The sequence below is a fragment of the Taeniopygia guttata genome, chromosome 1, assembly GCF_048771995.1.
Source record: "Taeniopygia guttata chromosome 1, bTaeGut7.mat, whole genome shotgun sequence".
In the NCBI taxonomy this organism is placed as follows: domain Eukaryota; kingdom Metazoa; phylum Chordata; class Aves; order Passeriformes; family Estrildidae; genus Taeniopygia; species Taeniopygia guttata.
The window spans coordinates 37,740,840-37,753,058 of record NC_133024.1 but is presented as its reverse complement, the minus strand read 5'-3'; the positions used below and the strand labels follow the sequence as shown (position 1 = coordinate 37,753,058).

Here is a 12,219-nt window from a genome sequence, read left to right as displayed (position 1 = left end):
GCAGCACTGTGAAAAGGGAGTCTCAGCAAGCTGAGTGTAAGCCCATGGTGTGCCCTGACCGAGGAGCAACAGCATCCCATGCTGTATGAACAGGAACAGAGCCAGCAGATGCATCACAGTGGTTACCTCTTTACCTGGTCCTTACTGCTGCATCTAGAATAGTGCACCCACTCTTAGCCACCCAATATAAGAAAGACAGATTACATCACAAAATAGTGAGTAATATGATTATTTTGATATGACCAACCGTATTATCAAGCCCGAATGATGGTCCAGAACTTGTTCTAAGTCTCTCTCCACCTTCAGCAGCGACAACTGGTGAATCTTGAGACACTTGAGAATCCTCGGACTGGGCTGAACACAAAAGGAACAGAAGCAATAAGGAACAAAAAGCCATTTTCAACTTCATAGTGAGCAATGCACAGCAGAGGGCAGTAACACTCCACTGCTGCTGGCCTCACTCTTCGGGCACTGATTCTGCCCATCCTTAACCACTTTCCTCTCACCTACATAACACTTTTTGCTGCACCATACCACCAATTTCACAGTGACCTGTGGTCCTTGACACGCCTTCCTGTGATTTCTAACTACCACAGAGCAGGCAGGAAGAGCTCGAAATTCATGTTTTGGCTTAGCAGAATGAAACATGGCTTTGCCAGCGTTATCCCAATCATTTCACTGGCGTGGGGGGAACCCTTTACAATCTACCATTACAGTGATTACAAAGAACAGCAGACATTCTAAATGAATCAGAGAAACCAGAAGCACCAAACTGCTTGACTAATACCATGGAACTGAGTCACTTCTGCCATAATGCTCTTAACACATAAAAGTAAGTAAGATCAGTATCTGTGCTGAAAAGGACCTTCAAAGTTTAACAATTCTATGATTATAACTTAACTGTCACAAATACATATTCTTATTTCTAGTATAGTTTTCAAGAAAGTGCTAAGTATGAAACTGAAATTAAGCACAAGTGAAGTAGGCATGTTTTCTCCCAATTCTAAAAAGTCTGCTAATGACAGACATTTCAAATCTCCAGCTCTTATAAGACTCTCTACTTAGGCAGACCTGATTTTTTCTGAATCCCAACACTAGTTTGTACTTTCTATATGCTGAAACTCAGCTTCCTAACAGATGGCAAACTGATTGTTCTAATTCATACAATAAAAAAAGATGTTTCCTCTGTAAAGCAACAACCGTGATGGATTGATATGATATGACAATAATAAAGATTGTGTTCTCAACAAATATTAAACATTTTGAAACTCATTCTAGGGAGAGAAAAAAAAATCCAAGATTTCTTATAGCTACTATCACCTAGTATACATCTAGGAGAAAGTACAAAACATGAAAGGAAATACATCTAAACCACATTTGTTTAGAGATCAAGTACTCAGCTTAAGTCCACTCCTCTTCCTTTGAGCAGGATACAGGGAGACAGAGGATCCTGGAAATGAGCAAGGCCTTCAAGAAAATTCCTTGAAGAAGCATGAAAACTGTGATCATCTAATCAATTGCCATTTAAATATCTCCATAGAAGAAAAAAATGCATAGTACAAAATGCTAAACTTAAAGTAATAACAAGAAGCAGTATCTAAAAATGGCTGTCAGACGTTCAGAAACTAAAAACTGACTATTTATTTTAAAATTTGATAAAATGTAAATGCTGGAACAAGCTACCACATAATTCTACATTTCTTGATACCTTTCCATCAACATTAGAGATAGTTTTCTGAGAGAAGTTATTTTATTTTCTCTAGAATACCACCATTCAGGATACAGTAGAGATGAGATTCAAGCATTTCATAGTCTCTTGTATATAAATTCTGTGGACAGCTATGTTACAAATATTTTGTTACTGAACTCTAATAAACTGCACTGTTCTTGTGATATTAATACCAGGGATTAACTGTATCAATTTCATGCTATAAACCAAATAATATCTGTAAAAATCTGGTATTTGGTAATTCATAAAGGAGGGTTTTTCAGTTCTCTCTTCCTCCTCTAAAATAATAGTGCAAGGTTCTTGTTCTTCACAGCATCCTGAAATGAACATGAGAATTTCATGTTTTAACTTTCTGGCCACCACAAAGTGACAAAGAATTTCTGTTTAAAAGTTGAATCTGTAATATCCCAAATGCTTCTTTTTCCCCCCAAGGGGAATGGCAGTAAAATAGCAACAATTATTTTAGGGTGCAAATGACCGAAAATCCAACACTCAGTGAAAGCAATATAAAAACAAGGATTAGTCCAAATTCAGCCATGTAGACAAACAAAGAAACAAACAAAAACTAAACTGGTAATGGAAAAGACAGTCAGTCTGTTGACATGCCAAATTATGGACAACTATTTGTGATTACTAAAGATAAATTGAAATCTTAGGTTAGCCTGGATCACAAAATAAAGTCATGCTTGGAATAACACCTCTGTCCAGAGTAGCAACACATGAAGGTAACCACATCTGGAACACTGCTCAAGGGAATCACTGCAAATATACAGAGACAAGCCTGTTGATGTGTCCCTCAAGGAGAACTGTGGAAGAGGTGTATGTATCAAACCTAGTCACAGCTGCAGGCTGACTTCCTAAGGAAATCAGGTTTATACTGCCTGTCTCACCTGCACGGTTACTCTTTAATTCCCTAGTAACAGCCTGAATTCTACTGGCCCATTCTAATCAAACAGGATTGGAAAGAACATCAAGTGTCCAAAGTTCCCAACACATCCTATCAATGCATCAGTGGTATGTAAAAGAGCAACTTAGATTTCAGACTCACTGGTGGCGCTCAATGCAATATTACTTCTGGCTGCAACCAGCTGATCAGTTTATGTAGCACTTGCAGCCACTCAGTTCTGAGCACAGGGATTCATCCCCTCTAATCACAAGCAGTCCTTCAGACCCATTTTACAGACATAGCTGCCTTTAAAGTTGAGAGGCAAATTTTATAGGCAGCTAATTACAGACTTTTCAAAAAAAACCTGCCTATTACCCAAGGCAACCCTCTTATCAAAGGAAACTCACCTTTGTTGATAAAGCATCTGCATGTAAAAAGCAGACTTACCACCTTTCTCTTTTCATCTTTTACGTCTGATTTGAAAAAGCATGTGAGCAATGACTACGGATTTTTACACATCTAGTGGTTCTGTAGTCATGAAAGCAGTACAACTCCTAAATTGTAAAGACTTAGATTATTTGGTCAAAGGTTCAAACCACCAAGAACATTACTTCAAAGAACAGGGTCAAAGATCACACAAAGCACTCATTTGCTCTTACCTGTAGAGATACAATTACATCTTGAAAACATGAAAAAAATGCAAACATGTTCTGGTAAGAATCAAGTAGCAAAAAATTTAAAAACCAAATTAAATAAAAAATCATAAGCAACAACCTAAAATGAACCTTAAATTTTTCCTTCAGAAACCCTGTATATAAAGTGCATGGGACTGTAAATTTTCTTGATGAAATACCACACTAGTTACTGAAAGTACCAGAGAGAGCCTCACAGCCTACATGTTTTCAAGATTATTGCTGGCACATTTGGTTGCTGATCTGCTCAAGAGGGCAATCCTCTTAAACACATAATCACAGAAAGCTTTAGGGTTTTTTTCTTTTACTATAGATGTTCACATAAAGTTTCCTAATCCTCTTACATAAACTATTGTATTGTTCATACACAATAGTCTATAATGTAAAAAGGCACCACACCAAAATATTTTATATTAATTTGGTAACAGCTGCTCTAGCAACAGTTCTACAATTTACTCAGAAAAATACCAGTCTTTTCTTCAAATATTGTTAAAAGACAAAATGTTTTCATTATAATTGAAGCTCAGAGATAGATATACTTCAAAAGGGGCATTCTGAGACATAAAGAAACAGCTGAAGGAAAATGAGCTTATATGTACTCATTCAAAACAACTCAAATTCCAAGTAAATCTGATTGAATTGGAAATGATGTCTCAATGCAAACTAAATGAAAAATTAAAGCTTAGGGCCAGTGATGAAATTTCTAGCAACACCAGGAGGTGTGTACTACATAGTTGTTTTGCTTGTGCCAATGGGCATATGCAAGCTGCCAAGTTTCTGAGAACTCCTATGCAACTCCAATAATATTTTGGATGAATCCTGAAAATTGTACTGGACCATGCAATGCTGTCATCTTGTAATAAACTTCAAATTGCTTTAGTGAATGTTTTACAAACTAGTTCTCTTTGTTCTTTTATAAAGCCAATCAAGTTACCCATAACATGCTTAGTAGGTTTCAATGTCCCTGTAACAAAATTATTTTGAACATTCTTTCTAACAAAAATGTTTTTCTTGATAACCAAAACATCTTGTTTTATTTTATGGAATCAGAATAACTCTGCCACCTATAAACATGGCCCATCTTCAAAGGTGTTCTTGTTTAATAAAAGCTCTTCACAGACAGACACTAATAGAGCTGAAGCAGTCCTTACACTATTACACTGTTGCTCCTTTTGACATATTCAGTGGAGCATGTTAAAAGCCTATGATGGCTCCTAGAAAGGTGAAAGCAGAATGGACCTCTCTCCAAGACTGGCTGTGCACAGATTTTTCCTAGACAGGAGAGCTGTCACAGCTACTTGAAAATCCCAGGTGTCTGGCTCAGCTTTAGCATTGTGTTAGTCTCACAAGCTGAGAGTCAAGGCTAATGCACTGTGAGCTGATAACTTCCTAATTAAACAGAAATTGCAGATACAAAATAATTACCTGACACTAAGTAAGGCAATAGGTCACAAGGAAATGGAATGAAGCTGCATTAGGGTAAGCTCAGATTGGACATTAGGAAAAGGTTTTTCACTGAAAGGGTGGTCAGTCATTGGGACACATTCCCCAGGGAAGTGATCATAGCACTAAGGCCATCAGAGTTCAAGGAGCATGTTTAGTTTTAGGTAATCCTGGGAGAAGCAGGGAGTTGGACTCAATGAGCCTAATAAGTCTTTAAATTTGAAATATTCTACAACTCTCAATTTTCGTGTCTGTCACACCTAAGACATGATTCTTTCCAAGTTTTTTTGAGCTGACAATGACCTTATGCTTCTATTTTTTGTCTCAACCGTATTTTTAAGTAATTTCTTATACACAGTGATCCTTCAGTGGATGTCTACATCAACACATTAACACTCCAGAGGTCTTTTTAAGCACTGATTTCCTATGTATCAATATGAGAATTATTAGGTACTGAATCAGGAATGCCACTGGTTTACCAATAGGTTCCCACCTGGAATACCTGCAAACCTTTACAATTCTAAAGGTTACAGATGCAAAGCACATGCTCTGGACAAGAAGCTGTTGACCAGCAATGAAGTGTCCTGCAATGTGGACTTGTTACCAAAATGGTAATGGATCCCAAAAACCCAAAAGATAAAAACTCATTCATTCTGAAACAAGTGCTTATTGAAACACCCTTTTTTACACTCAAAATTCAACGGCATTAAATAACATTGCATGTTCTTTAATAGTCAGGTCATATTCTACAAATAAACAGCAGCAAAATCAGCAATGCTGAATAGTATTCTTTAATGGAGAGGATTTCCTCACCTGAATCACATGACGTTTCAGCAGCCATCATCAGCAATTCTTGTAATAATCTTCCTGATGGATTAGTTTGCCTTGGACTTCCATTGGAAGCTTTTCTGTCATAGTTTGTCATGCCCAAGGGAAAGGCGCCTCCATGAAGAGCATAACTGTGATGTTTCACACATGCAAACTCCCCAGAGGCTGAACTCTGAGAAGTTTCTCCAGTACCATCATCTGTTTTATCCAAATTTAAAACATCTGTAATCAGTTTAGGTATAAAAAGGAAGTGTTTTGCACTTCATGAGGAACATTAAGATGCACATTCTATTCAACAGAAATAAACTGCTGAATTTGTATGGTCTCCATTTTAATGAATTTAGCCATATCACATCATTATACAGGCTGAAAGATTATGCAGATAATAGACTTCTCAAAAACTAATTCCTAACTCCACCAGAGTATTTATTCAAAAAAACCTCAAACAAATTTTTCACACAGCAAATCCAAGAAAACTTGCAGTAACTTCTCCTGATCCCAGGGTAATACAACTTCTCTGCTCTGGTTTAAAGATTTCTTTCTCTGCAACCCAGCCCACAAATCAGCCCTTTCTGGCCACCCAATCCAATAAAAATCTCAAGTTTTTACTACCTACCATTAGCAATGGTTTGATAATATAAGAATAAATCACCTATGGATCACAACAGTATTATACAGCTAATTGTAAGTCACTAAGCCAAGTGCTTTTGAAAACATAAATACAATTTTCCATCAAAACCTTCCCCAACAGAACTTGCTATCTAATCAAGATATCAAATTCCTCCAACAAGAATTGCTCTGCATAAATTGATGTTGACTAGCATTAACTACTTTTCTTTAATTGAAGCATGTCCCGTATCAGCTGTTTCATTATTTTGCAAGGAATGCCAGCCTGACAAGCCCATAATTACTCACATTGCTCTGCTGAGCCTTTTTAAGAACACAACATAAAAAAGCTTTGTAAAATATGCATTACATTTTAGATGTGAAGAGACATTGAAAAAAAATTGTTTACCTTTAGAAAACATGAGTTTGTTGTACCTGTTAAATAATGTTCCTTACAGAGACTTGCAAAGCATTGTCTGCAGATTGTAACTGTAATATATTTATAAAATTTTTATTGCTCTCTAAATTTTTTTTTGCAATGAGTGTTTTTTAACTAGAAAAAACAACCTAAACAGATGGTCTAAAAGCTTCTGTAGAAGCTTGATACTAACACTTTACTTGAAAGATTTTACAGTCACTTTCTTGGGATGATCAAAAGGTAAACCTTTAAAGAAAATCTACCAACTTCTTTCTAGTTACTGTACAATTGCCTATTAACACAGACCCTGCCCAAAAGAAAAATCAACAGGGAACTCAGGTCATGGAGTAACTCAATTTTCTTTTCCTAGTGAAATTTTGGTTTTTTTTCTAGACAGACACTCACAGAATAAACTTTTCCAAACTACAACTTTGCTAGTATATAAATTATACTTTAAGAAAGGCAACAGTATCAGCTATTATTTCCTAATAATCTCAAAGATTCTTCAGAAAATATTATATTCCTCCAATCTACTACTCATAACAGCACTTATTATATATTTTATACATTACCCGCCAAAGAGAGGCTGCAACTCTTCGGTGTGTCTACCTCTGGTATAACACTAAGTTCATGCTGCTCCAAACCAAGCCCTAACTTGACTTTTGTCACTGGTGGTTTGGAGGACCTCTGTTTCTGTTCTCTACAGAGAACTTTCTCAGATTGATCTGTAAAACAAAGTTTAATATCTTGCAATAATATGTGTACTAACACACAAATACTTCAAATTAACTTGGAGAGATGGAAGAGAACTCCATCTCAGCCGTAAAGCAATAGAAATTATAATGAAAAATAACGTAACTGCCTTACCAGTTTGCTCAACTGGACCAATGCACGGTGAAATTGTTTCACTTCCGTGAAATTTATTTCTGCCACAATTCTCTTGCTGGTAGTTTTCTAAAACTTGGAAGAAGTCAGTTCTCTTACTCCTGAAAGGCTTTTGTGCCTCTGTCATTTCTTCATTTGGGTGCATATATCTCACCTTAGAAGGGGGAAGCATTTTTATATAAGATTATATTTATACTCATTTATCAAAAGAAAATTTTCTCTTGTGTGTATTCCAAGCAAGACAATATTGAGCACATTGAGAAAGTAGTTCAATTATGCAGGATAACAGACAGATCTCTTAGCTCACAAAAACATTTGGACATGTAGGTATTTTACTGAGCTCTAAAAACCTAATGTGCTAAAACACAATTAGCTACATTTCAAGGCCTTTGTGAGATTAGACCAGAGTACTCATAATTTTTAACAAGAACAATTGCCAAAAAGTCTGCTTTTAGTTTTTCATCTCCTGAATTCAAGAATTTTAGCTGCTTGGAAACTGCAAAATCAAAAGACAGGAACTAGAGGGAACAGTTATTCTTCTAAGATGGCTTCTGTTTAAAAAAAAACACAAGGAGAGGCAAAAGGAGGCTCTTTATAAGCTCAAAAATAAACTTGGATTTTTCTTCTGTTACTGAAAAACAAGCAAATTACAACTCAAGACTGAAGTTGCCAAACCAAATTCACAGTGAGTACACACAAAAGACAAGCTTTAAAAATTATCTATTCAAGATGATTATGATATCCTTTCAGGTATTACTTATGTATTGTTAATACAAGGGCTGTTTTACACCTGGAGGTGCATTTACAGATATGAAAACAACTCTGCCTACAGGTGTTTCAGACAACAATTTCAATGGGTATTGCATTCAGAGACCAAGCACAGACCTTCACAGTATTTCTGTTAGACTTGATAAAACTGCGCTCTTGGAGCTTTACAGGGGAAACTACTGATTACAAATCACAAATCCTAATTAAAATTTTTGTTATGGTAAATCACCTAGAACTATCAATACTCCATGGGGTACACTGTAGCACTGACTTGTACATTTGATCACCTACTGATGATTAACTATGCAAGGTGTTTCTAAAGCTTACCTGCTTGTTTAGAAGTTCTTTCAAAGCCTCTTGCTGTCTCTGCATCTGTTCCTTCAATTTATCTTGCTTCTGTAAAAGCAGTTTTTCTTGTATTCTCTGTTTAGAAAGAAGAGCTTCTCTTTGCGCATCTAGCTGCTCTTGCAGTTCTTTCAAATACTTTTGCTGAGCTTGGATGCTTTCTGATGAGGCCAACACTCTGTCCCTTAGGCTCAGTATACCAGAATAATTTAATGAAGATGCATCTCCTGCTTTTGATACCAAGAATTCCTCAACTCTCTGGGCTTTAGATTCTTCATGCGCTAGAATCGTGGGTTCAGAAAGATTGAGAGGTTGATCAGGGCTTGTTTTGCTGCTCTCTACAGATCCCTGCTGATAGGCTGAAGGATCAGCCAAGGCTGATTTCTTCGTTACTGGCAGGATGGATGTCTTAAATGCATGCTCTTCTCCATCTTCTGTCTTGTTTTGATAGTTAGATATCTTCTGAGGCAACTCTTTAGAGAGTACTGTTTCTGAAGACTCAGAGAAACTTTCTGCAGGCAACGTAAACCTAAAGTGTTGTTGGTGTGCTTCTGGTTGTATTCTTACTGCAGTCACTTCTTTCCTGACTGACCCTGATGGTAAATGGGACTGGAATGGTTCTCTGATGTGATTATTGGCAGCTTTGAATATTCCCACTTGCTCCTGTGAAGGACAGTCACAGGGCAAGTGAAACTCTCCATGCTTCAATTTTGATGCTTCTGAAAACTGCACTGATTTTCCAGGACAAGTATTAGGCACTTGCTCTTGCTGCTTCTGTGAAGATAGTTTTTCCAACATACCCAATGTTCCTGAAAACACAGATAACGACCGTGCATATTCTTGGGCATGAACTTGTTCTGATGCCTGGTACTGTGTTGGCTGTGCTCCTTGTATCTGTAGGGGCTGCTCTGAGACAGGCTCCAAATTAATGGGTTTTGTTTCCCTTGTGCTCAGAGGTATTTCAGAACTAGACAAGTACCTTTGCCTCAGTGTATTCTGATACTGCTGTAGATTCTTTCTAGCTTCTTCAATGGTTTGTTTGTGCAACCTGAACAGAGCGAAAACGTGGTTCTTTTCAAAGCAGTGCAAAAAGAAACATCAACTTCAATAATCAAGGCAATTCAATGACTTTGAACAGGCATTCCATAAACACACTTTCCATTCCACAGATACCTACCTTTTTTGCTGCAGAAGGCGTTGTTGAAAATTACGTATCATCTGTCCATGACTGCCTTCTCCTGGGCTCCTGGTTTCTGATACATTTCCAGACTAATCAAAATAAAATAATTTTAATTGCACATATGCAACTAATTCACAGAAAACTATTACGGCAGCAAACTTAAGCTGCATGTTCCTGCACCTAATTTTACAGGAGCTGCTGGGTACCACCATGTTAGAAGTCTGTGAGATTTCAGCCTGAGGCAATGCTGCTAAAGGAGATTCTAGAACATGGCCCACAGCTACAGCCTCTCTCTACACACACCATCAAAGTCAATGGTGCTTACAGCAGCTCAGCCTAAAGAGGTAAATATACCCTGCAAACTCAGGGAGCAATGAGCCAATGTAGCTGCATTTCCAAGGCAATCACGCTCTCAAAAGACTACCAGTTGTGCACATGAAGCAAGATTTTATATATTAAAAAAATTACTATCTGTCAACATCCTCCATAAATTCCTCTTCTTTAAGCATTTGTTTGAGACTTAAACAGAGGCAGATTTTTGTCTATTTTCTCCCACTGTGATTTCTGTTTACCTTCTTGAAAAAGGTTATGTTTACATGCACAATCATTATCTGACTATAACCAGATTTTACTAACAGATATTATAATCAAGGCTGCCCCTTGAACTACAGAGAGAAAATACAACAGCAGAAAGTCACAATCACAAAATCACAGAATCACTGAGTTGAAAGGGACCCACAAGCCTATCAAAGTCCAATTACTAGCCCTGCACAGCACCATGTCCAGGAGTCACAGCATGTACCTAAGAGCATTGTCCAAACTCTCTTGAACTCAAGAGAGGCTTGGTGCTGTGACCACTTCTCTGAGAGCTGTTCCAGTGCCCAACCATCCTCTTGGTTAAAAACCTTTTTCCAGTATCTAACCTAAACCTCCTCTGACACATATTCATGCCACTCCTTCAGGTCCAGTGATACCATGCGAAAAAGAAGCTTGCACACTAGAAAAAGAAGCTTTAATGCGTACAAATTTCTAATTCACAGCCTAAGAAATAAAAATTGTCTTAATTGATATAGTTAAAATTGGTAAATGGTGTTCTTTATTTATATAATAGTAAATAAAAACATACACAAAATTTTCTCTAATTATTCACCTCATGTTCCTTTTGGTTCTGATGATCTGTGGAATGGAGACTGTGGCTTTGTACCAGCTGACGTTGCTCTTCCTCTTTTTTCTTCACCTGCTCCAAACTGGTTTGCATTTGGATCTTTAGATAATCAGCCTCCAAAAGAGCTTTCTCTTCCTCAATTTTTTTAATCAAGGCCAGCTGCTCCTGTTTCTGTTTCTCTATTTCCTCATTCTATCAAAAGAAAAATAAGGGAGAATCTCTAGAACTGAATATCAAAGAAACCAGACTGCTCACACACATGACCACACCACGCACAAACTTTTGTTCCAAATTAAAGAAGAAATTCTATTGCTTGTGACAGATATTTCCAAATTGCAACAGGCCTTTAAAAGTAGTTCCAAAGTCTACAGGAATAACTTTGTTGTACTGGTTAAATATTTCTAACAATCTCTGAGTCCATTTACTATTGCATTATTATCTATTCTCAAATAAATAAAATGGATAAAATCAGAATCCATTCAAGATATATAATCATTTTCCGAAGACTGCAAAAGAAGTAATTTTCCTAAACTTACTTGGAAAATCTATTTTGCATTTTACTCAGTTTTTCATCAGAATTCATCACATCTAAACACTAATTCAAACTTTACAAAAGCTTCTGAAATAGCTAATGTATAACCACTTTGAGAGCAGTCCATCAGCCTCTGAAGTAGTCTGTTTATTCTCTTTCCATATACCTGTCAGCTACGATTCACTTAGATCTACATTTAGTGGCAGCATATGTGCTTTTAGAATGGAAACAATGAAAAATTTCAAAGTACTGGCAAAGATGAAGTGCACAACAGCCTTTAATAACAGTCTGAATGGGCATGTCAGGAAAAGCAACCTGAGAAAATGCTGGACCTGAGAACAGTTAATGTGGACACAGAACTACATACACCTGCCAGGTGCAAAATGGGAGGCAATGAAGGTTAAAGAAAGTAGCCACACTTTGATAAAGGATCTGTTGCTTGTTGTTTTTTTTTTTTTAATATTACTATTTTGTCAAATTTTTGTTTCCTTGATTTCTGAACTTAAACTCTATAACTGAAGGTTGTACATAGACCCAAAATTCAACTTTTTTTTTAAATTGGTAAACCACATAGGTGGGTCTCTAGGTAGGTCTCTAGGGATACAACAAAAATTAAAATACAATGAAACACAATACACAATAGATATAATGAAATAATGCATAAAGGTATTCTTTTCTAAATGTAATAAATATAGCATTCCCAGAGACACAAAAAACTTTCTGCATTTGCTTCCCAGATAAC

General features: G+C 36.8%; 1 protein-coding gene across 4 annotated transcripts in view; it reads right to left on the bottom strand.

Annotated features, from left to right (window-relative positions):
• Positions 1–12,219, bottom strand: part of CEP295 (centrosomal protein 295) — a 42,783-nt gene that overhangs the window by 13,096 nt on the left and 17,468 nt on the right. For all 4 annotated transcript variants that reach the window (XM_030269342.4, XM_030269349.4, XM_072927128.1 and 1 more), the window contains exons 12-18: positions 10,931–11,137; positions 9,778–9,869; positions 8,583–9,648; positions 7,470–7,641; positions 7,175–7,327; positions 5,564–5,776; positions 248–354 (exon numbers count right to left, since the gene is read on the bottom strand). In XM_030269342.4, the coding sequence (XP_030125202.4) occupies positions 248–354; positions 5,564–5,776; positions 7,175–7,327; positions 7,470–7,641; positions 8,583–9,648; positions 9,778–9,869; positions 10,931–11,137 (2,010 nt within the window). The remainder of the gene's footprint in view (positions 1–247; positions 355–5,563; positions 5,777–7,174; positions 7,328–7,469; positions 7,642–8,582; positions 9,649–9,777; positions 9,870–10,930; positions 11,138–12,219) is intronic.